Source organism: Hydractinia symbiolongicarpus, chromosome 2, assembly GCF_029227915.1.
Source record: "Hydractinia symbiolongicarpus strain clone_291-10 chromosome 2, HSymV2.1, whole genome shotgun sequence".
In the NCBI taxonomy this organism is placed as follows: domain Eukaryota; kingdom Metazoa; phylum Cnidaria; class Hydrozoa; order Anthoathecata; family Hydractiniidae; genus Hydractinia; species Hydractinia symbiolongicarpus.
This window is the reverse complement of record NC_079876.1, coordinates 11,846,575-11,869,590: the sequence shown is the minus strand read 5'-3', so window position 1 is coordinate 11,869,590 and position 23,016 is coordinate 11,846,575. Positions and strand designations below refer to the sequence as shown.

At 31.8% G+C, this 23,016-nt stretch overlaps 1 protein-coding gene across 2 annotated transcripts; it reads right to left on the bottom strand.

Annotated features, from left to right (window-relative positions):
* Positions 1-68: 68 nt before the first annotated feature.
* LOC130629423 (uncharacterized) lies at positions 69-21,748 on the bottom strand. Of its 2 annotated transcripts, XM_057442605.1 has the most exons (11): positions 20,074-21,748; positions 19,879-19,959; positions 12,672-12,763; positions 11,350-12,484; positions 10,552-10,820; positions 7,580-10,088; positions 6,900-7,166; positions 6,770-6,801; positions 1,750-2,228; positions 747-807; positions 69-658 (listed from the first exon to the last, which is right to left on the bottom strand). In XM_057442605.1, the coding sequence occupies exons 4-10, from the start codon at positions 12,471-12,473 to the stop codon at positions 793-795; spliced, it is 4,695 nt and encodes a 1,564-aa protein (XP_057298588.1). In that variant the 5' UTR covers positions 12,474-12,484; positions 12,672-12,763; positions 19,879-19,959; positions 20,074-21,748; the 3' UTR covers positions 69-658; positions 747-792. The 2 variants fall into 2 exon arrangements, with proteins under 2 accessions (XP_057298588.1, XP_057298589.1); XM_057442606.1 differs by lacking the exon at positions 12,672-12,763.
* Positions 21,749-23,016: the final 1,268 nt, after the last annotated feature.

Genomic DNA, 23,016 nt, shown 5'->3' with positions numbered 1-23,016 from the left:
GAACTTTTTTAAAATGGGAAGAAGTTTTAAAAAAAGGGGAGAAGTACTGGAAATTAAAAACAGGTACGCAAGTGTGAATGTTTAATATATTATACAATATTTATTAACAGTTCTTTTATACATTAAAAAATATTATTATAAATAAATAAAAATAATTTTTACAATATAAAAATATTTATATAAAAATATTTATATAAAAATATTTATATAAAAATATATATAATTTTTTTCTTATTAATATTATTTTAACCATTCTAAATAATTGTGTCAGTTCTTTTATTTTTTTCTCGACTGCTTGTGTATATTTTGGAAGAGCGAGACAAATAATTATTTTCAAAATACCCACTATACGTGGGTATTCTGTCGTCACGTGACCAGCCAGGGCCTACAAAATATAAAGGCCTAACAAGACTTGGGGACGAGGTTGAGAAAGTATATCAGTTGACGTTTGTAATAAATAAGATTCACTCTACATTGCACCATGCGGCAAGTTTGAGACAGTTTAAAAAAACACGTGACCTTTGACATGTGTCGCTTCCTGAATGAAATATAAACGAAGGCTTGATAAAAATCGAACAGAAAAATGTTTCAGTACGTTTTACTACAAATAAATTTATTACAATATAAAATAAAACTAAAAAATGGACTCGTTCCTCATCTAAAAAATAAATAAATTTCATGAAAGAAAGTTAAAAATAGAAATAACAAAAGATAAATATATCCAATTGTATAAAGTACCGTCTCACCTCACAAACTGATTGTTGTTTTTCAAAACAAAATCATTTGAAATATTTACTTCGTCCTGTCCTGAAAGATAAAAAGATTTGTTATTTTAAAGTATAGCTACCTAAGTATTAGAACAGCCATCGTCATGTCTTCTAAATGAGAGACAATCTGTCAATGTGTTCATAAAATCCTTTTATAACGCGAAATTTGTACAATCGCTGTGCAAAAAATAAAATAATTTCGGATTACGAAAAAAAAGTTTAACATCGTGGCATTCTTATTTTTGAATGTTTTAAATATCTTTTATTTTAAATATTTTCAGATCTATAATATTCAATTCATGCTAACAATAATAACATTCAATTTCAGAAGATGTAAAATAAAAAACAGTCTGGGTACGAAATTGTATTTTTACTTCTTCTTTTTCTCTTATAAAATTTATTATTTTTAATTTCGTTATAATATATACATCTCTTATCATTATTATTACATACATAAAAATTAATGCTGTCAGAATTATTAACAGCTATAATTATTCACTATTTTTTATTAAAAATACTTTCTACTTTGGACTGTCACAATAATCTACTTGACAACCTTAACATTTTATTCTTAAGTATTTTATTCATTTTATCCAATTTGTTATAAAAAAATATTTTTGACATTCAACATTTTATTCTTAAGTTTCTTAAATTTGAATTCATTATATCCTTCAATTTGTTAATTAGTTTACTTCGCTCAAATAAAAATCATCCATCCTTTTATTATTGCAAATCATTTCATTCGTTTCTTAACTTTCATTTATCATCATTATTATCAAATTAAAAGAAATAAAAAATTCATTCTTCTTTCTAATTTTTTAACTTTTAATTTCTTATACCACGCACTAAAATTTAAAAAAATAAAAACATTCCATACCTAAATATTTATTTAAACATTTATTTAATCCTTATTATTTTCAATTTAAAATAAAATACAAATTTATTCTTCTTTCTAATTTATTAAATAAACTTAATAACTTACTTCGTATTCTTTTATTTTTCGTCTTATTATTTCCCGGTCTTGTTTATTCCTCCATCCAGCCCAATCATAAGCTGTTTTTCCAAATTTATCTTTGATTGTCACATCAATATTTTCATAACGCAACAAAACATCAACACATGAGATGTAACCATACATTACAGCATAATGTAATGGTGTGATGTTCTTAACATCTCCACGGTTGATGTTTGTTACATCATGTCGACATAACATATCTAATATTGTGTGACGATCTTGAAATGCAGCCAAATGATAACTGTTATATTTCCATCTATTTTCCGCCCAAACATCACTCCCATATGAGATGAGTATTTCCACCATTGATGTATTGTCGGTGTAACATACTGTCCACAACAATGGTGTGTTTTCATCTTCATCTCTCATGTGAACAATGTTTGGATGAATGGATAGTAATTTTTTCAGTTTCTCGATATCGTTAGATTCAATAATTTCCTCGATATCTAAAAATAAAATAATAAATGAATAAAAATTATAAATTTATAAATTAATGAAATATGATAACGAAAAACTTATGACATCACTAAATACTTTTTTTTATTGTAAAACATTTTATAATGTATTAAACATAAAAAAGTAATTGTGAAAACACAGAAACAAAAAATATAGTAATAATTTATTTTTATTCAAATTAATATTAATATGTTGACGTCATCATGTATAGGATAATTTGCATCAGAAGAAAATTATTCTACTTGTATGAACCACGGAAATGTTTCAGTTAAAGTCGAGACTATAAAATTTTTCGCTTGTTAAAATAATTTCACATAACATTTTTAATAAAAATCTCGGAAGTAAATATAGCTATTCCTACAATTACTACGATAACATAATGCGTTTTTATAAACCAACCTAGTCTAGCACTTTCGTTCCCAGGGATTTTTTATCTATTTCTTATGCCGGAAAATAACAAAAAGATAAATCTGGGCTAGATCTGGAAACGAGGCTGGATAGTCTGCTTATTTCATGAATCTTCAATTAGCTTTTTAAAACAAAGGAAAAATTTTACCAAATATTAGTATTGTCTAATCTAGCACTCTTGTCCCTAGGGATTTTTTTATCTATATGGCATGTGGGAAGACGGCGATGAATCCCTAAAACCGAGGCTGGCTAGTATGCTTATTCCATGACTTTATTTAGTTTCTTACGAACAAAGAAAAAACTTCACTAAATATTAATATTGAACAAATAACGCTTTTTCAGATTGTATGGAGAAAATTGCAAGACAGAGCATAATCTCAAGCACGCAAAAAGAGTTTGTTAGTTTTTTCAGTTTAAATTCTAAAAAAAAATTAAAATTACACAGCTCTTAGTAAATACTCCGTTAATTGTGAACAGACTTCTCATGAATAAAAATAATGTATAATAAAAACTAGCTACTGCTTTTATCAAAATTAAATTTTCTCTCACCTCACACGACCTATCAACATTATTTGCTGAATGAAACATATTCGTTTTGGTGGTTGAGTATGATATAGTGATAAAAATAGAACGACTGTACTCAATATATTCGATTTCGTCTGCACGAATATTTCAAAGATTGTTTTTCTGACACGCGATCGGTTTTTTATAAGAACAAGTTCTAAAGAACACGAGACTTAGGTACACAGCTCTTAGTAAATACTCCATTAATTGTAAACGGGTTTCTCATGAATAAAAATAATGTATAATAAAAACTAGCTACTGCTTTTATCAAAATTAAATTTTCTCTCACCTCACACGACCTATCAACATTATTTGCTGAATGAAACATATTCGTTTTGGTGGTTGAGTATGATATAGTGATAAAAATAGAACGACTGTACTCAATATATTCGATTTCGTCTGCACGAATATTTCAAAGATTGTTTTTCTGACACGCGATCGGTTTTTTATAAGAACAAGTTCTAAAGAACACGAGACTTAGGTACACAGCTCTTAGTAAATACTCCATTAATTGTAAACGGGTTTCTCATGAATAAAAATAATGTATAATAAAAACTAGCTACTTCTTTTATCAAAATTAAATTTTCTCTCACCTCAAACGACCAGTTTCTATCAACATTATTTCTTGAATGAAACATATTCGTTTTGGTTGAGTATGATATAGTGATAAAAATAGAATGACTGTACTCAATATATTCGATTTCGTCTGCACGAACATTTCAAAGATGTTTCTCTGACACGCGATCGATTAAAAACTGTGCGGGTTTCTTTATAAGAACAAAAAAGAGCACGAGCCTTGGATATTGCAAAAATTCAAACTCAACAGCTTTAGGAAAAAGATATTGTTAAAACAAAAAACCAACCGAGTCTAAATTTTACGATGAAATGACTTTTGATTTGCTTATGATTGTTTTTTTCCCGCCGGATGGTTAGTATTAGCAATAATTTTTAAAAAATGTGGAAAACTTGAAAACGAGGTTATTCATTACTATATTGTAACTAAATTGAAAAACAGGCTTTCCCTCTGCAAATTTCTAATGTAATTTTTACAAAATCAAATCACATAGAAACGAGGCTGTAGTCGTTATAAGAGTTTTGCTGGTAATAGTACGCCATGCGAGTTACAGTGAGAAATCGCATCATATAACATTGACCAACTTTGTACAAAGTGATCAACTTCAGGAAAGCCACTTTGTATGGAACAGTAAAGTGGTACGAGGCATCTTGCTTGAAAAGTATTCAGCAAAATTTAAGTATGGCCGAGAGCCATGTGTTCAAAAACGAAAGGTAAATGTAAATAGTGTTTCCGAACTTGGTGCAAAATTCGGTATATTAAGCCAGCTTTAGAGTATGTGTTGGAGTAAAATTGAATCTATGATGTATATTTACAAAATATGCGCTTTAAATATCAAAATCAACTGCCTAACACTAACTCAGACTCACACGCTACACTATAAATTTGGGGAGTTTGTTCGTTCTAGTCAGAACAAGGAAAGAAAAAATCAGTCTAAATTTTACGACGAAATGATTTGATTTGCTTATGATTGTTTGTTTTTTCTCACCGGGTGGTTACTATTAGCAATATTTTTCAAATGTGGGTAACTTGAAAACAAGGCTTTTCATTACTAACTTGAATAACAGGCTTTTCCCTCTGCAAAGTCCATATAACATAGAGACGAGGCTGTAGTCGTTATAAGAGTTTTACTGTAAATAGTGCGCCAAGCGACTTACAGGGAGGATTCGCATCATACAACATTGTCCAACTTTGCACAAAGTGATCAACTTTCAAATTATTATGCGAAATTTAAGTATGACCGAGAGCTAGCTACGGGTTCAAAAAGAAAAGGCAAAAGGGAATAGTTTTTTTAAACTTGGTGTGAAATTTGGTAAGTCAGCAAGCTTTAGTGTTGTATTGGAGTAAACTTGAAGCTTGAAGGTACATTTACAATATATACGCTTATATTCGTTACAGCCTGAAATGTTCCTTATTATAACATGTACCGGTAAAAGTAGTTTTTATTTTGTTATTCATTTCAAAGATTCATAAAAACATTTGCGATTGATTCTGCTAAAATTTCTTTTTGCCAAATGTATTTCTCTCGGGAGTAGAGAGAAAATTGGTGTTTTAGTCTTGCCGATGTTCTTATTTTGTTTTCTTTTCCTCAGCCTCATTGTTTGTATTGCTAAACGAGTTCGCCAACTAAATATATCTGAGCATGCAAAGTTTTGTTTGTTTTGATTTTGCTTTGAAAAATTCTCTTCCCCGAAAAGTAGAAATATTTTATAAAATATCTTTTAACCAATAAGAAAACTGTTTATTTAGAATTCAAAATAACTATCCGGTTTTTAATACCAGAAAAAGTGCTTACACTCAGAATGTTAAATTGGTCACATGTTTTTTTTGTTTCCCGTGAAAATCAAATAGATATTTCGCTGGTAATTAGCCGCCGAATTCGCTATTCCCAATTCGCTTCGTAAAAATATCCCTTTTGCAGGTAAATGTAGGTCTCAAAAGGACGTTCTCACTTTGCATACACTTGTTGAGCAGTTTATCTTTGCTTCTTTAACTATGCCCAGCAAAGTACGATATAGCCATAAATAATGCGTGGTTTGAATTTAAATTTAAGGGAATTGCTCTACATTTGTTTGCGTCTAAACTTTCGTTTGAGAAAAACTGAATTAGATATCCGAGAAAAAACTTAGCTAACTAGGCTAAACTACACCAGAAATTATGCAAAAAATATGTATTACTTTTAAATTATTAATAATCTATACTAAACAAATGATTTGAATAAATCGAGCAACCACGAGATAGTAATAAAATTAATGGCAATATTTGAACAAAATTTTTTCTATTGACAAAGTTTGAAAACTTTATTAATACCAAGTGAGAAGTTTTGTATCACTTTTATTGACACAACAGCAACATCAGCACACTACATTTTAGCGGAAGTACTTTTGCCTCTGATGTTTTGTCACTCCAAAGCCTCCTTTTAGGATATATATTACCAATGTGCAGAGTAGATTTATTTTTACTTGATAACACTTAGTTTCTCTTAATTAATGTCATATGACCGAGAAACAAAACATTGTCGAAATTTTACAAAAGGAAAACAAAAACGTCTAATAACCTCTTACGTTTTTAGTAAAGATCTGTTTTAAAAGCAACACCAGATGGAAAAAAAATTCTTAAAAGGTTCTAGGACTAAATTTGTTTCAGACAATAGTGTCATTAAATTGACTTTGCGTGTCCCATGGTATAAGTACAGTAATAAATTAAATGTTTAACAAATAATTAGAATAATTTGTTTGTTGTAATATGGGTAACGAAGAAAGCAAATATTTAACTATTCCGCATTCTTTTTGTAACAGGTAAATAACAACATGAACAAGAAAATTTTTTAATAAATGTTAATTTTTTTAAATCACACAATTAGTCAACACTTATTTCTGTCTATTTTGTCAAGCTAATTTTTTTATGCCTATTTTGTGACAAAGAGTGTTGCGGTGATTTTCTAGCTTAAAATTATGCTGATAAAACGATAACTATTTCTCTTACCTTTAAATTGGACACCCATGACGTTTGGAAGTCTAAAAAAATTGAGCACATGTTAATATTCCTGAAGCCTGACATACTTTTTAACACATGGCTATAAAATGTTTTTAATAGAAGTTGAATAAAATCTTACTCGTGACGATAAGACACAGTGCTGTCATCAGATACACCAAGATGATTTTTAGCAACAACACAAAACTTGCACGATTCACCAATTTCCATGTCATCAACGATGTATTGATTGCAAGAAATGTTAGTTGCTAAGTTATTCCAGGTTAAACTTTTACTTTCTTGTCTACTAACGGTGTATTTATTAGCGTGCTGTTGCCATCTCAATATACATGATGTACTTGACAAATATGAGCAAATTATATTGCTCACTTTTCCAGGAGGATAAAGGCTAAAATTATTAATATTGCATTTATATCATATTTTTTAACAAAACTAATGACTTTTACTTAATAAAATAAATTAAAAGATGATCAAAATTTTGTCTAATAATATTTTTTTTTTTTCATGCTTAGCAGCAGGTTAACATTTTTAACATCAGAAAACTCTTACAATGTTTTTATTAAGTACAGAATAGGTCCTGATACATATGTCGTGATTTTTTTGCCTCTCTAGAACAAATTTCACAAAAGAAAGGAGAGAGGATTGCGAATGATCACACTTTGGTCATCTCGTGGGGGTTTTTTATTTTAATATAACACAACCCTTACCATCCAATTCTTTAATATGAATCACTGAATTTAAATTTTTTAAAGAACTATTCAAAAGAGAATTTGTTCTCTATTGTTTAAAAATTTTACTTACTTTTTCATAACGATCTCATGCGCATTTAGGCGTTCATCCGTTGCCTGAAAACCAACATGTTCCAAATCTTTTATCATTTCTTTGAATTTCCAATATTGTGGTTTAATGTTAAAAACTATTTTATTGTTACTTTTCATAGACTTTTTGAACGGTATTTCCGTATCTTCATCGTTTGAGACTTCTAGATTGTATTCAACCAGATGTTCAGTTAACAGTTTACTGATGATATGACCAGTTGATGATTTTACTGTACCTGATTGGTAAACGTTGGACGTTGAAACAAGGACTAGATTTTGTGTCGCTCTGGACATTGCTTCTAATGTCAAATGTTTTAACTTGCAATCATTGCTTTCAATTATACAGATGCATTCGGCTGCTTCAACTCCACGACTTCCCTCAATAGTAGTGAGCAGGTTATAATTTTGGCTCTGCAAGGGATTTTTAACTATGATATCATCACAATTTAAAACTTTCCAGTCAGTGTACTTGTCATAGTGAAGAAAATCAATTTTTAACAGTTTTAGTAATCTGTAAAAAATATCCTTTTGAGGGAATGTGTTATATATGAACAAACGTTTAGTGGCATGATGTAAACATACATCTTGTAAAACAAGCGCTAACATCGGTATAAACTCTTTGTCTGTTGTTGGAGTATTTGCCGGATGTATCAATAACGGTTTTGTTCCTTCGATATTATGACCGATTGAATACGCTGTATTAAATTTTAATGAAGTGTCAATTCTAACATTACCCGAAAGATCCCCATCTTGTATTGAAGCTGCAACGACATCAATATCAACCGGTGTTTCAAAACTTTCTTCTTCTCCTTTTATTATCGGCGTGACATTGCTACTGGTAGTTTGTCCTTGTTGTTGCGGTGGTGGTGGTGGTTGCTGCTGTCGCTGCTGCTGTTGTTGTTGTTGTCGCCGTTGTGGCTCTTGCTGCTGTTGTGGTTGTTTGGTGGACAATCCTTCTTTTGATTGCTGATCGGGAAGCTTCATTGTTACCTTGTTTTGTTCTACTTCATTTTCAAAAGCCTTTAAAAACTGAAAGATTATCCGTGTTGTTCTCATTGCTCTGTTCAGTTTTAAAACTTTCATTCCTGTTTCTTCATACTTGTACTTGTCATGTATTGTGACTCTTTGGTGTGAAATTAATGTTCTATGTTTCTCAATGGATTGTGGGAAAAAGATGATGAAAGAGTTATTTAATTTGTCTTCAGTTTCCAGATAGTGTTTAAGCAAAGATGATTCTTCCTTGTTAAATAACTCTCCATTTAATTCATCAATTATTAGATGCAGGTTTTGGTCAACATGTTTCTTAACCAATGACTCTAATAACTGGTATGGTGTTGGCACTTCATTCATTTTCAAATCCTTAGCTAACTCGACATTATCCTTTACAACAACTTCGACAGCGGCTTTGAAATTAAATCTTTTAGTATGATTGACAATATCCCGTTTAAGCAATGTGTTGCCGTCCCAAATAACGTAGTATATGACTGATCTATTCTCAGAGCGCTCGTAAGCTATTTCCAAATGTGCTAAAGCTAGCACTGTCTTACCACTGCCTAGAGGACCGATTATAATTTTTTTTAAAGAGTTGTTGTATAAATGACGGAGTTGCTGTGGAGAAAGTATTAACGAGCTTATTTGTTCGTGGACGTTTTTACTGAGTGAAGGAACAGAATAGAGTGCTTTTCTTGTAGCCATAAAACACATGACTTTACCAACCATGTTGATATACCGTTCCTTGTTGTCCTGAACATTATTTTGTACTTGTGAGCTTTGCAAAATATTTGAAAAGAACTTCGTCATACTTCTATCCTCAGCCAAAGTTTTTTTGGAGAGTAAGTTGCAGTCTACACAAAGGTGGATATTTTCGATATCTTTGAAATGTGGTGCAGCTACAACATTAACCATTGTCAGGTGACCATTTTTAAGATATTTTTTAGTGATGATAGATAGCTCCTTCAAGTCTTCTTCGCCCGCTTTGACTTCATCTTGTATTCTTACTGCGTCGGTTGTTTCTGTGTATCTAATGTTGACGATATAATTTGGCAACACAAGTAGAATTCTTTTGTTATCAGTAATTGTGCTTTCCAAACTCAAAGAAAATTCTTTATCCAGTTTTAGAAATCGAATATGTTCCTTTGTGTTATAATGAGTAAATATTGTAAACAAACGAGGTTGTAATTCGATTATAACATACTTTATCTTTTGTGCAAATAAGGAATGTGTGACTTTTGGCATTGGGGGTGGAATTTGGAGTGGTTCTTCCATGCATTCTTCATTCACGGTGAAATAACGTTGGATGTATTCCTTTCCAAGTGCTTCGTACTCCTTAGGCTCCATTGTTTGTAGACTACCTCCACATATAAATTCAATATCTTCTTCTTCTATTTCTGCTTTTACAATGCATTTTATATGTTCAGATATTCTTCCACTGTTGTGGGTTCTAACATCAAAATAGCTGGTTGTACACATATGTGCTCGGACCAGTGCAATATCTAATTAAAAAAATTATTTTACTTTGCAACATTTCTACTCAACCAATTTTAATCTAAAGTGCTGTACAAAACAACGCGCTAGAGACGTTAAATTTTTTGTGTAGAATACTAAACGTTATTATTCAAGAATCTTTGCAATAATTTTTATATATTTTTGCGTTCTCATAGCCAAAGTAAAACTTTTGTCGAGGTAAATGGCTTGCATCGTTGAAATGATTGCTATTCTAACAAAATCTTGACAATGTTTTTTTTTATGGTTCGAATAATATTTTAAATAAACCCTTAAGATTAAATTTGTTCTACTTGTAAATATAGCTTTCCCAACTTGTTTAATTGTGCTCTGCCCCCATGCACAGCTACATTAGTAAGTAATGTATTTTTTTGTTCTGTTTTGTTTTTATTGTTCCAACTCCTTATTCATTTTTTCCGTACTAGATAGAATACATTATCTAAATTTACTCACTTTTAATTGGAATCAAATGAGTTTTACTTTCACTGTCAACTAACGTAACTGATAACCCATTAATAGATTCGGCAATGTGATTGTAAATAATCAGGATTAGTTTCCCTTCTTCTTCTTCCACAATGTAATCGTTGTCGACATGAAGTTCTTTTGATTGTATCGCAAAATTTTCAGTAATGATGACTTGTACACTTTTCATAGACCAGTGGGAGCAGCCATCCTCAAATTGTATTAGAAAATCTCCTCGGAAATTTTTTAATAGTATATAACTAAAATAAACATTTAAATATAAATTAGAATAATAAGTAACTGTATGAAATATTGTCCTAAAAAACGATAAAATCTTATTTTTTGAAAGAAAGGTATCTTCTTTCTAGGCCGTTTTAAGTGACAAGTTTTTGAACGACACGATGACAACAAAGGACTTTACTGTTCCCATTCCGTCTTTCAATCATAATCGTTTTGAATGTTCCTAACTCCGTTTTGGTTTTTTTTTACATCAACTTGAATATAAATAGTTCATTCTTTAAGTTATTTAGATTTTACTTAATGTTGTCTTTGTTTTTATTTACTTTACATTTTTGTATTTCAATCAGTGCTGTCATAATTTCAATCTGATGTACTCTTATTGCTGATGACTCTCCTATGCATTGAAATCATTACAGAAAAGTGATTTAGTTACACCAAGATAAAGTGGAATTTAATTGAATGAAAATTTTACTTTACCATATTTGTCTTTTATGTTAAGTTGACAGAATCAATTTAATAATAGAACAATATAGAAAAAGAATTACACACCTGGGTTGTTCTTTTATAGTTTCTTCCAACTGAGAACTCTTCTGATCACATGATGATGAAGAATTAGTTTGCTTTACTATTTCCACTTCGGCTGCTAATCGCTTATAATTCTCTTTATTCTCTTTAATACCATCTTTGTTTTGCTGAATATTGTCTTTATTTGCTTTGATGTCATCTTGATTTTGTGTAATACCATCTTCGTTTTGCTGAATACTGTCTTTATTTGCTTTGATGTCATCTTGATTTTGTTTAATACCATCTTCGTTTTGATGAATACTGTCTTTATTTGCTTTGATGTCATCTTGATTTTGTTTAATACCATCTTCGTTTTGCTGAATATTGTCTTTATTTGCTTTGATGTCATCTTGATTTTGTTTAATACCATCTTCGTTTCGCTGAATACTGTCTTTATTTGCTTCGATGTCATCTTGATTTTGTTTAATACCATCTTCGTTTTGATGAATACTGTCTTTATTTGCTTTGATGTCATCTTGATTTTGTTTTATATTGTCTTGGTTTTTGTTAACATTGAAATTTAAAATTTCAGTAACTGCTTTCATAATTTCAATCTTAAATAAGTCCAAGTCTTTTAAACAACCAGACTTCAAATCTCTAATTTTCGTTATGTCATATCCGAGTCTTCTTAATATACCTTCTATGGCGTTCCACAACCGATTATATTGTGCTGAAGTCATTGCTCTTCCATGCATAACAATATTTCGCTCATTTCTGATTCGAATGATGTCAGCACCGACACTGAAATCATTTGGTTGCGGTGTTCTGGTCCTCCATCCACCAATTGGTGCTTGTATACCGTGACAACAATTAATTAGAACGTCACATAAAATAGTGATGTCAAACAATCCCGAATCTGTTTCCTTATCTTGTGGAAAAACGATTTCCAGCTGATCTCTTTTCAAATGGTTTAAATGTTTCTTATATTGTTTTAATGACAGATATAATTGTTTCTTATCCCTTGGCATGTTGCCACGGGCAGGATCATGTAAAATTTCACGTAAGTGGTCACAACATTCATTGAGAAGCGTGACCAATTTAATTTGATATTCATTGTTTGCAATCAATGCATGGTGAGAAGATCCTGTTGGAGGTACTGCCGTTGCCATGACTATAATATCTATAAGATAATTTCAATTTCAATTCAAGAAATATCAATAAAAGTTTTTCATACTGTTTATCAACAAAATTACTAGAAGTTCATGGAAATTCGCCTATCGCAACAAAGTCGATAGAGATACATTGCATTTGTTATTTTGTGTCCTGTAGCAACATTAGATCAATTAATTAAAAGAACAACAACACACCCGCGTTGACGTTCTTTCTTCAAAAATGCTCTTAACAGAACGTTTCTTCTGTTTCTACATATAATGTTTATTAGTGCGTTTGTTCGTTGTTTCTACGAAAAAAATCATAGTTTTAATACTACTCACTTAGTTATTCAGTATATAGGTTGTAATACACCGATAAACAATTTGCAAAATGGCTATTTTTAATTTTACCGTATTGCTTTATTTGTTTGTGAGATCTGAAATGTGAGATCACATTTTTTTACTTTCTCTTACAATAATATTAGAGAAAGGGAGACTATTTAACGAATTCTTTACAATTTAAGACTTCACAGGTCCTAATTTGTTTTTAAGATATAATTTTGCGGGTTAAAGTTTTGTATAACTGATTTTTGATTGGTTTGAAAAAACAAAAGATAAGATTGGAATTTGAAGTACGTTTTCGAATTTTGCTCCACTCTACCCCTCTTTACTTCTTCAGTCTGAATGGAAACACTCCAGCTTGTGCTTTAACACCCATGTGTTACCACAGTCTATTTACGCAACGCTATCAGTAAGGAAAACAGCCCAAGGCTTTTAAAAATATACATAAACTTAAATTTCGACATAGTGCGAGTATAATAAGACATTTGGCTATCAAGCAGGCCAGTCAACTGATCATGCAATCATTCAGTTAAGTCAAGAAATATTTCAAACCTTATTGATCTCAGCACAGCATTCGATACAGTTTGTCATAAAATTCTATTATTATGGCATCATAATCATTATCATCATCATTCTCGGCTTAACGTCTGTTTTCCATGCTAGCATGGGTTGGACGGGGTATATTAATGACCCTCTTCCAATCTGATCTAGACTGTGTTAGATCTAAACTCAACTTCCTCTCTATCAAGTCTGTCCTTATAACCTCCTGCCAAGTCTTTCTCGGTCTGCCTCTGGGCTTTGCCCCAGGAACTATCAAGTCTCTACACTTTCTTACCCAATTATCCTCCTCCATTCTTTCCAAGTGCCCCAGCCAATTTAATCTTCTTATCTAGATAACATCTTTAAATACATGATTAATATATTTGGTGTTATATTGAATCGCCGGTGGTTCTTGGATTTTTCCACGGAATGCCAACAAGTGTAATTAACAACAGCCATATTCTGCGTGCATGTCGCAAAAAACATATCGTGTTACGGGCACACAAAGTAACGTGTAACTTAAAGACGGGACACCTCGTGTGTTTTTTATGGGTTAACGACTAGTCTATATTAGGATACTCACTGTGTCAAATGGTAGCTGCAAATGGTGACGGGAATATTTTCGTGGATATTCCTGGCAGATGAATTCTTGTGAATTTTTTCACGGGATAACGACTAGTTTGTAGTAATAAGCACACTTCGAAAGAACTAATTTACTTATTTAATCCTTTATCATAATATGGTGACAGTGTATAAGAAGAATGGGTTGTTTTCATTTTCTTTTGAAGCCGCTAAAACCGTTATGTCTAATTTGTTAACTTTATCGACGTTACGTCAAGACGTTAAAGCCTTTTAGACTGCCGTCAATCCGTTATAAAATTAGCGAAGCCATTGCATTGCACTTTTGAGTGTGAGGCTAAAAAAGGGAAATCTTTTAGACGCAACTGGCATCAGCTGCTCCACCCTAGGTAACTGGGGATTACCTACATTTAAAACTTGATTAATTAACCAGCGCTGTTATCGACAAAAAGCAGACATCTCTGTTCACTTTCCCTTTTTTATCACGTCCAACACAAAATTTGATGAAAATTCAAAAGGTGTCTAATAAAAATTCGAAAAATAAATAAAACTACAATAATACTATTTAATAGTTATTATACTGTTCGCATTTCGTGTTTCCGCAACACGACTTTTTTTCTCGCGTGCAAGCAGACAAATAGAATACGGCTTTTATTAAAGAGATCAAAGAATGTTGACATAAATGTCTGTGGTCTGGTGAGTACTCTTTACAGATGACGCATGTGATTAAAATAAACCTTCGCAAGTAAACCACATAAATATTTGTGATAAAAAAAACTTATAGACAGTTAACCTGAAATAGCTGACTGGTAAATGATAAAAATGATCATAAAGCAAAATAAATTCAAAACTAGACTTATTTAACCCTATTCGGTCCGGGGTTTTTCGAACATACTATGACCTCAATAACTTTTCATAAGATTGTTCAAATTGAATCAAACTTGGCACACTTATAGTACGTCATAAAAGGAACAAAATGGTGGCAAAAAATGTTTGCTTGCGTCAGCACATTTTCTGTGACGTCATCAGAGGCTTGAAAATTGTTAAAAATGCCACTATCTGCTTAAAAAATAATTACTTTCGTTCTAGAGCGAATTTTTACATTCTGTTTGAAGTTTCTGAAAGCTAAATAAAATTCTTTTAACATATTTTCCGGTTTTTACATGGATCTAATAAAAAATTGCCAAAAATTGCCCGACAATCCGTTTTTTCCGGATTTTCGGGTAAAATCCGACAAAATCGGGAAATCGGAATAGTCACGTGTTAAAATTATTCAAAATGATTCTTCTTGATGAAACAAAGCTTGCAAGTTTCAAGTTCTAAGGATTATCCTAACAGGAGTTATTATATTTTCCCCATTATAAGGATTTCATAGAGATTTTAGGGGTAGTTTCGAGTAATGGCCAATATCAAAGCCTCTGAAAGGTATGGGACCTAACAATTTAGCATGCAGGTGTCTAATAGATAAATGGTGAAACTCAGTAAGTATCATAGCCATATAAGAAAGCAATCAGGAGTTATTAAAAAAACCGTCAGGGGGGGCGGAATCCGCCCCCCCCCCACCGGACCGAATAGGGTTAAACCGAAGTTGCGCAAAATTTTTCAAAAAGGTTTTTACGCGTTATAAAGGTACTGCCCGGTAAAAAATCAAAACTTGATATTAGTTACATGGAAAAGTAAAGAAAAAAGTATTTAAATACAACCAAAATTGTCTTTCATAAAGGTGGGTTTCCATTAGAGCGAATCTTCCTATAGCTCTAAAATTACACAAAATTTTAGTGCGACAGGAGTTCTACGCTCTAAATGAGTTTCAAATTATTATTCATATTATTATTTGTGCGAAATTTTCTTATGTGAACACACGCATTTCAAGATGGCAGACAGTTCAGAAAAAAGAAGAAGCTGTGGCCTTAATAGTAAAAAAAAGAGACGAAGAAAATCGCCATTTTCTCGTGTTCGTCAAATTTATAGAGAAAGAGAATTGAAAGGAGTGCATAATCAACTGCTTTAAGAAGTGAAATTGCGCAATGAGGGCAATAGTTGTCATCTTGGCCAAACTTGGTGGTTTTGTTGTAGGGTCATTCTTGTTATTTAAATAATTTCAACCGCCGCCTCCGAATAAGAATCAATATCCTCCTCATCCTCCGGAGCCGTTATATTTGATTTTGTGTCTCTAATTTGAATACTTATCAAGCCAAGACAAAAAAGAGTATTCCTTTAAAATTTGACACACGATTCAATGTCAGCCAAACCTGATCCCAATGCAAATTTCCTTCTTAGGTTATTCCTTTCCTTGCTGTATCTTTTTTAAGAAATCGCACTGATGGAAATCCAGCTTAAGTTTAAACTGAATTTGTTTACTTGACCATGCCATTCTCAATCCTCATCTTTACTGAACTTCGAAAGCGGAAAAGGACTGGGTAAAAACATTAATATGCGCAATTTATGCAATGACGTATTCATTAATTTACCCCGTGTAGAGATTGGCGCATGCAGTTAGAGAAATAACGAAAAAATGTTAATGATATTTCCAATAGAATTTTTTTACAATTATCAATCATGTTCACAAACAGAAATGTAAACATAATTGAATTTCAGTTTGAGCCAGAACGACTCAATAACAAACAAAAAATTCCCTCTTATAATGACAATGAAGCAGACACACCAGATCAGTGAGTGGTGCCTATGTGCAAAAGTGCGAAAGGATGCCTATAGCTGTTGACTGTTTATGCTGTAACGAGGTGGACACTATAAATTACTTCCAGCTACGCTACTGTAAAATTTGACCTCACATTTTTCTTTTGGTTGTATTATAAATGAGCGCCTGGGTGTAAGGTTTCTGTTGTGTTTTTGATAAGAAATGTATAACAGAGCACGAAGATTTCAACGCTGTTGTGATTTTAAACAACACTTTGTGGACAGCGATAGTCGCTATTCACAATCAGGAAAGCCGTAGACTTAAAAAAAGGACGAAGTTTCTAACAAATAGGTCGCTAGCACTCTTGCTTCCAATCTTTTTTGAAGATGATATTTTTAGATCTTATCGATATGCGGCATACCGCCAATTTTATTGGTTTGTTCATAACCACTTGGGAAAAGGTGTTCGTCGGGTGATACAATCTTGTGTCGTGTCTAGGATACGTAGAGAATATCCAGGTCCGAATGGGGGTGTATACTGGCTTCAAAGAAAGTGAATAAATACCTGAAATTGATTTTTCTCACACAAATTAAGTTGACGACGAGAATATTTGATTGTAAATTAAAAATAACAGGCTTTTTCAGAAGAGGCGTGCGATCGTACGCGCATGCCTTGGCACACGCATAAAACACGTGCGATGGCAACCTTCGAAATAATTTTTGGAGACTCGTCAGACAAAATGCTTGCCACATTTCCAGTTTGTTCGGAGATGTCATTAGCTCGTTTAGAACGTTCATCGGACAAAACGTCGATAGATTTCCGTCTTGGTCAAACACTTTTTATCCATTAGCAAGCCTATTCATAGCCAACCTGACCATCCTAGCTAATTCACCGACTCCTGACTTAGTTAAAAGAACTACGTAGACATGAATCTCTTTTGCCTGACCCCTTCGTCGTTGGTAACCAGGTCTTACACAAGAAATCCAGCCATGCGGTTCTTAACTAATGCGGAGGTGAACGCCGACGCAGCACGGATGAATCAAGTCTGCAAAACTGCACTTACAGGCGGAACAGACATTTTATCATGGATTTAATTGTAGATAATTTCTTCATTTGACAAAACAATTGGAATCCATAGCAAGTCCGAATTTACCGGATTTTTTTCTTCATGCCCCAAGTGTTATTTAAACAATATAAATTGGCAAATGTGAAATGTTGCTACGGCTATTTTTTTAATCAAAAACAACACATCTACTTTGCTTGTTACAGACAGACTAGAACTAGCGTAGTAATGTACTAATTTTTAAACCCGTGGAAGAAACCACGTGCAGAAATTTTTTTAATTTGTTGTTTCTTATCATAAAACGTTTGTTAATTCAATGAAAAAGATTTAAACAAAATAGGCAACGTGAATATGTCCCAACATAAATTTGTGACAAAGTATTTACATTCATTGTAGTTACACAACCCGCCAGTAAGATTAAATTGGCAGACAATGAAATTCCTAGCAAGTGAAATGACTTTAATTTTGCAACGTGATTTGTTCTAACCAATCAAGAATGTAAATGGAAGTTTTTGGGGGGATGTTTTTTATAGTCGCTTTTGTAGAAGAAATATTCTTACATACAAAAATAACATGCAATTATATATTATTAATGATTATATCTAATTACAAATAAGGTCGTTCTGCATAGACATAATTACAAACTTAAATCTATGGAATATATAGCTTTATCCACGACTAATTTATATTATTAATACCCGTCTACGTCTGTCTGTTGCGCAAGTAGCAAGACACACGCAATGCGGTGTAAAAAGGGCAAACAAATCCGTGGACTAGCTTTAAATAGTCTCTTCACCGAAAAAGGTTTCAGTAAACAATAAAAAGTGATGTCAGAAAGATACAAGATGCCCTGGGGACGAGGTTGCTCCTAGTCAGGAGGTTAGGAAGTCGAACTGGCTTAACTTACATAAAGGCTGAAATGCACGATTGTATTTTAATATCTTTTATTTATTTCCATATTAACATTTGACGTCAATAAATCAATACACGTCCATTTTTATTTAATTACTCTCATTCTCCTATCGCTATCACTTTCGTCTACCTCACATGATATGTCCAAAGTTCATATCGCTCTACTTTTGTAAACAACAAAATCCATGGTTTTAATTAAATCCATGGTTATAATTATCTTCTTTACTGTAATGCTCTGGATAAACGCTCGCTACGTTTACTTAAATTCTTTCTCAATTTATTGTTTTGTCCTTTCAGTATTTTCTTTTAATAAACGCTCATCTAATAAGACCACCGCCTTTTTCTTTAAAGAGCTGTTTCAAACTCGTCCCAGCGCCTTTTGTCTGTTCATTAAAAAAAAGACACAAAAGGCGCTGGGGACGAGTTTGGGGCTGTTTAATAATGATATTCATGAAGCCCACTTTAAACATAGGAATGAAGGAAGGAATAAGATATGATAAATGCTGCACTAGCTTTTAATATAATGATAGAGATAAATTAAAATTGTAAAATTTTATCAAAAGTTTCTTTCTTAAACCTTCATCTCCAGTTCTAAATTGGACGCCCCTAAAGATACACACCCGGGCGTTTTTAAAGCATTGTAGTATATGTATTGAATTCCTTTATATTAGTACTAAAAGTATTAGTACTAAATATTACTACTTAATACGTCGTCGAAGGAGAGATATTATTACAAAGGAATGCAAATATTTTCAAGTATTTATTTATTTAGTTGCACGCATCTTGTCATGAGAAGAACATGGCTCATCATTTTTTACTTGTTAACAGTCTTGCCAAGTTCTATACTTCACCAAAGTTTTTGTCATCAACTCAATTTTTCTTGAACATTTAAGGTTACATCATTAACATTTTCCAAATTTTATCTGGCAATATATATTTACTAGGTATTGCTGTTAACCTCGCTCCAAGGCCTCTAATTGCTGTCCCAGACTTTGGGAAGAAGTAAATTGTCGGATGAGGTTGGTTTTACTGAAAAGGGTTTGTTTGATAAGAAACATGTTTATAAGAAAGTCATATGTGAGTCTTCGTATTAAAAAATTAAGAAACATTTGCTACTAGATTGCTAAATGAAACTAAAGGTTAAAAACAACCTGAGTCAGACTGGAAATTCTTACATCAACATTCTATCTGTTATATAGATTACAAAAATGCAAGTAAACAAACATAATGCAACATGGGAAAAAATAAAAAGACAGGAAGATAAGGAAAGATGAAAACAAACAGCATTATAAAATTGAAAGTATCACCACAATAATATTTAAAAAAGATGAAGAAGTGACTAAACTTACCCGTGTAACGTGATTTTTTGTAAATATATATGTAATTATATTTTCCGTTCTGAGATTCTTTCAACGTTTAATGTTGTTCAACTAAAAAAACCAAAAATCATCTTTGAAGAACCAAGGAGACTAAATATCGATAATATCAGTCAATGATATTATAAACATAATTATCAAAAAAGATGGAGAACTGACTAAACTCACCCGTGAAACAGATTTCATATATAAATATTTGTATCTAAATATATATTTATCTTTTTTAAAAATTGTGCTGACGTTAAAAGCTGTTGAACTTTCTTCGCTGAAATCTAAAAGTTTATGACAAACCAACCCTAAAATATATTATGTTGTCTTATTGGTAATCGTCATGCAACATTGATTACATATATACTTATTCTTTTGTTCAAAATAAAACAAATTATTTATATAGTCATGGTGTAATACAAAGAGTATTGTAATTATATTAACCAATCATATTTCTTTTCGTGTTTACGTAAGTGTTTTTTCTCTCTCTAAACGACGCAAATGTAATCACATGACTACTTAGTTGCTTAGAGCTTTCACAAGAAACTCTTTCTTATTGTGTTCTTTAATTAGGTCATAACACACTTTGACTGTGTGTTACAAGATGTTTTGATCGTTGCGTTAACGGTAGAATCAGAAATATTCTCTCTTTGTTTGTGTAAAAACTAATATCGGTAGAGAACGATCTTGTAGGTGTTTTTCAAGTAGTAGAGCAAAGCGGATCTTTCTGTCGCGATGTAACGTTACGCACACACTTTGTTCGATGAATGTCACGGGACAATACTGATGCAATGTGAACGAGTGAAAACACGGCTTATCGGCACCCTCGTGGTTTTTATTCCATAAAATAACTTTGCAAGTAATTGATTGTAGTATACGTTCTCATTATATAGTAGACATTTAATAAATGATTTAGGCAGTAAACAACTTTTTGATTTTATTAAAATACTGCGCTTAAACTTAAACTTTTGCAGTTTTGTGAATAAATTATTCGTAAATTGAAATAACCGGATATGATTGGCTTTGTGCACCGATTACAGTATTTTTGATCTGATTAATTTCTGAAGTACATACCGAATTTGCAACTTCATAGTGATGTAATTATATTATAACAAATACATAATTAGCAACGACATCATGTGCTATATACCGTTGTTAACAAACTAAATAATTTCTAGAATCGGATCTTATTTTATCAGTAAAAATAAGGATTAATATTCCACATGTTTTGTCAACTTTTGTCCGGCTCATTTTTATCGGTACTTTTTTATATGATCAGTTAACTATACTCTAGCTTTTCTAAAAAGCTTATTATTCCAGCTTTATAAATATTTTGAAACTCTTTGTTAAACCTTTTGCATGCAATGCTTACCAACATATATTCAGTATTTTGTCCGTCCAAATTTTACTACACAGCGATGTTTCAGAGCCAGACTTTCACAGAATAAAGAAATTCCAATTAAAGGAGATTTTAGAACTTGATTAATTTTTCGCTGAAAACAATTGGTCGAGCACTTCGCGCACTGATTCTTTTGAAATTAAAAGCAACAGAAAATTCAATACATTTGAAGCATACATAAAATAGTTATTTCTCCTTCTGCCTTTCTTCCTCCAAGATTGTAACAACAATTTGTTGAGAAACATTGCTGGATAAAAATGTTTGTTTTGACGAGCGTAATTATATTATATTTCCTGTTTCTAGAACTTGTTTGAGGGAACCATAGAATCTGTTGTTTATTGTTACGGCCGCAATTTGCAATAACTAATCCAATGTATTGAAAGTTCAAAGTAAACAAATATTTAGAATACTTAGTGGTATTTTATTAATTAATGATACTTTTATTGGTTGATATTATAACAACCAAGGTGTGTAATGCATATAGGGGAAGATTAAACCGCCCTCTTGTAAAAAAATATTTTACTGCAGATTAAAAGTCATTTTCATAATGCCAATGCGGGTTTTACAGTATGTGAAGGTAATCGGGTAGACGTACTAATTTTTCGTTAAATTTTTTTTTTTTTAATTCAAAAGAAATGTTTCGCTTAAACAAAACAATTCACACATAATACACATTTGGATATACTATATAGTCGAGAACACATATTCATAAATATTATGGCGTCATACGTAAGAGACTGCGTGATTACCGGGCGAGTTACTTTATATGTTGTTTCATTAGAACGCACAAAATTTAATTATTGATTCATTCAATTACATAATTCACGGTGGGAATAGTAGTGTAAACCTCTAATTATATCTGGACGCATTTTGACGTACTTTCAAATTTCGCTGCATAATGGGGAAAAATACAAAACAAAAAACAGTAAAATGAATAACAACTTATAATACTTACTTTGCCTTCTTTTTCTGCTTCCTATCTCAACCAAAACCTTTTCCTTAATGGTCGCCTAAACCTTACTACTAGATATTAAACACCTTTAATACGGACATGATTTTTAACAATACGTCTTTTAAAATAGAATAGGACACGCATTATTGACATAAACAATTCTGAGTAAATTGATTAGTTCTCTTATGTATAAGTTATTTATGAAGTAAATCTTATTAAAAACCATCAAAAACAGTTTTTTTAAGCACTTCGGTACCACATATATAGTTAGTTCATTTTATTTTTTATACTTTTTTAAATAATTTGTGGTGAATTATTGAGTGTTTTTTTGGTGAATATTTTTTGTTTGTTCAAGCATTGTTCGGTTCTTTGTGGGTTTTTTCAGGCAAATACCTATTTTTTTTCAAAACGCATAACTCGCCAGAAAACACCCGCACTTTTAACGGTGTATGCGGCTTATCGGCACCCTCGTGGTTTCTATTCCATAAAATAACTTTGCAAAAATGCAAGTAAACAAAGTGGAAATTTTTCCCGGTTGAATTAGCTAAAACGTCCTAATTTCGTGATTTACGTCTTAATTCTGTGATGTACTTTTTTTCCAATGTCAAATATGCTAGGCTCTACATATACATACTAAATAATATAAAAGCTCCTACGCAGCCTATTTCTCTTCGATTTGAAAAATCTCAACAACCTAACAAATGCAAAATCCTGGACTTCATTGGGGATAAATTTGTGATGTAACCAATGATGTTGTTGTCTATAAATAAGT

Bases quoted from the DNA above. Each gene is read 5' to 3' on its own strand.
- LOC130629423 (XM_057442605.1), bottom strand. From the start codon at position 12,473: ATGGCAACGGCAGTACCTCCAACAGGATCTTCTCACCATGCATTGATT. The intron at 10,821-11,349 runs GTGTGTAATTCT...TGTTTATTTTAG, and splicing joins ACTATAAAAGAACAACCCAG to TTATATACTATTAAAAAATT. The intron at 10,089-10,551 runs GTGAGTAAATTT...TTTTTTAATTAG, and splicing joins TCATTTGATTCCAATTAAAA to ATATTGCACTGGTCCGAGCA.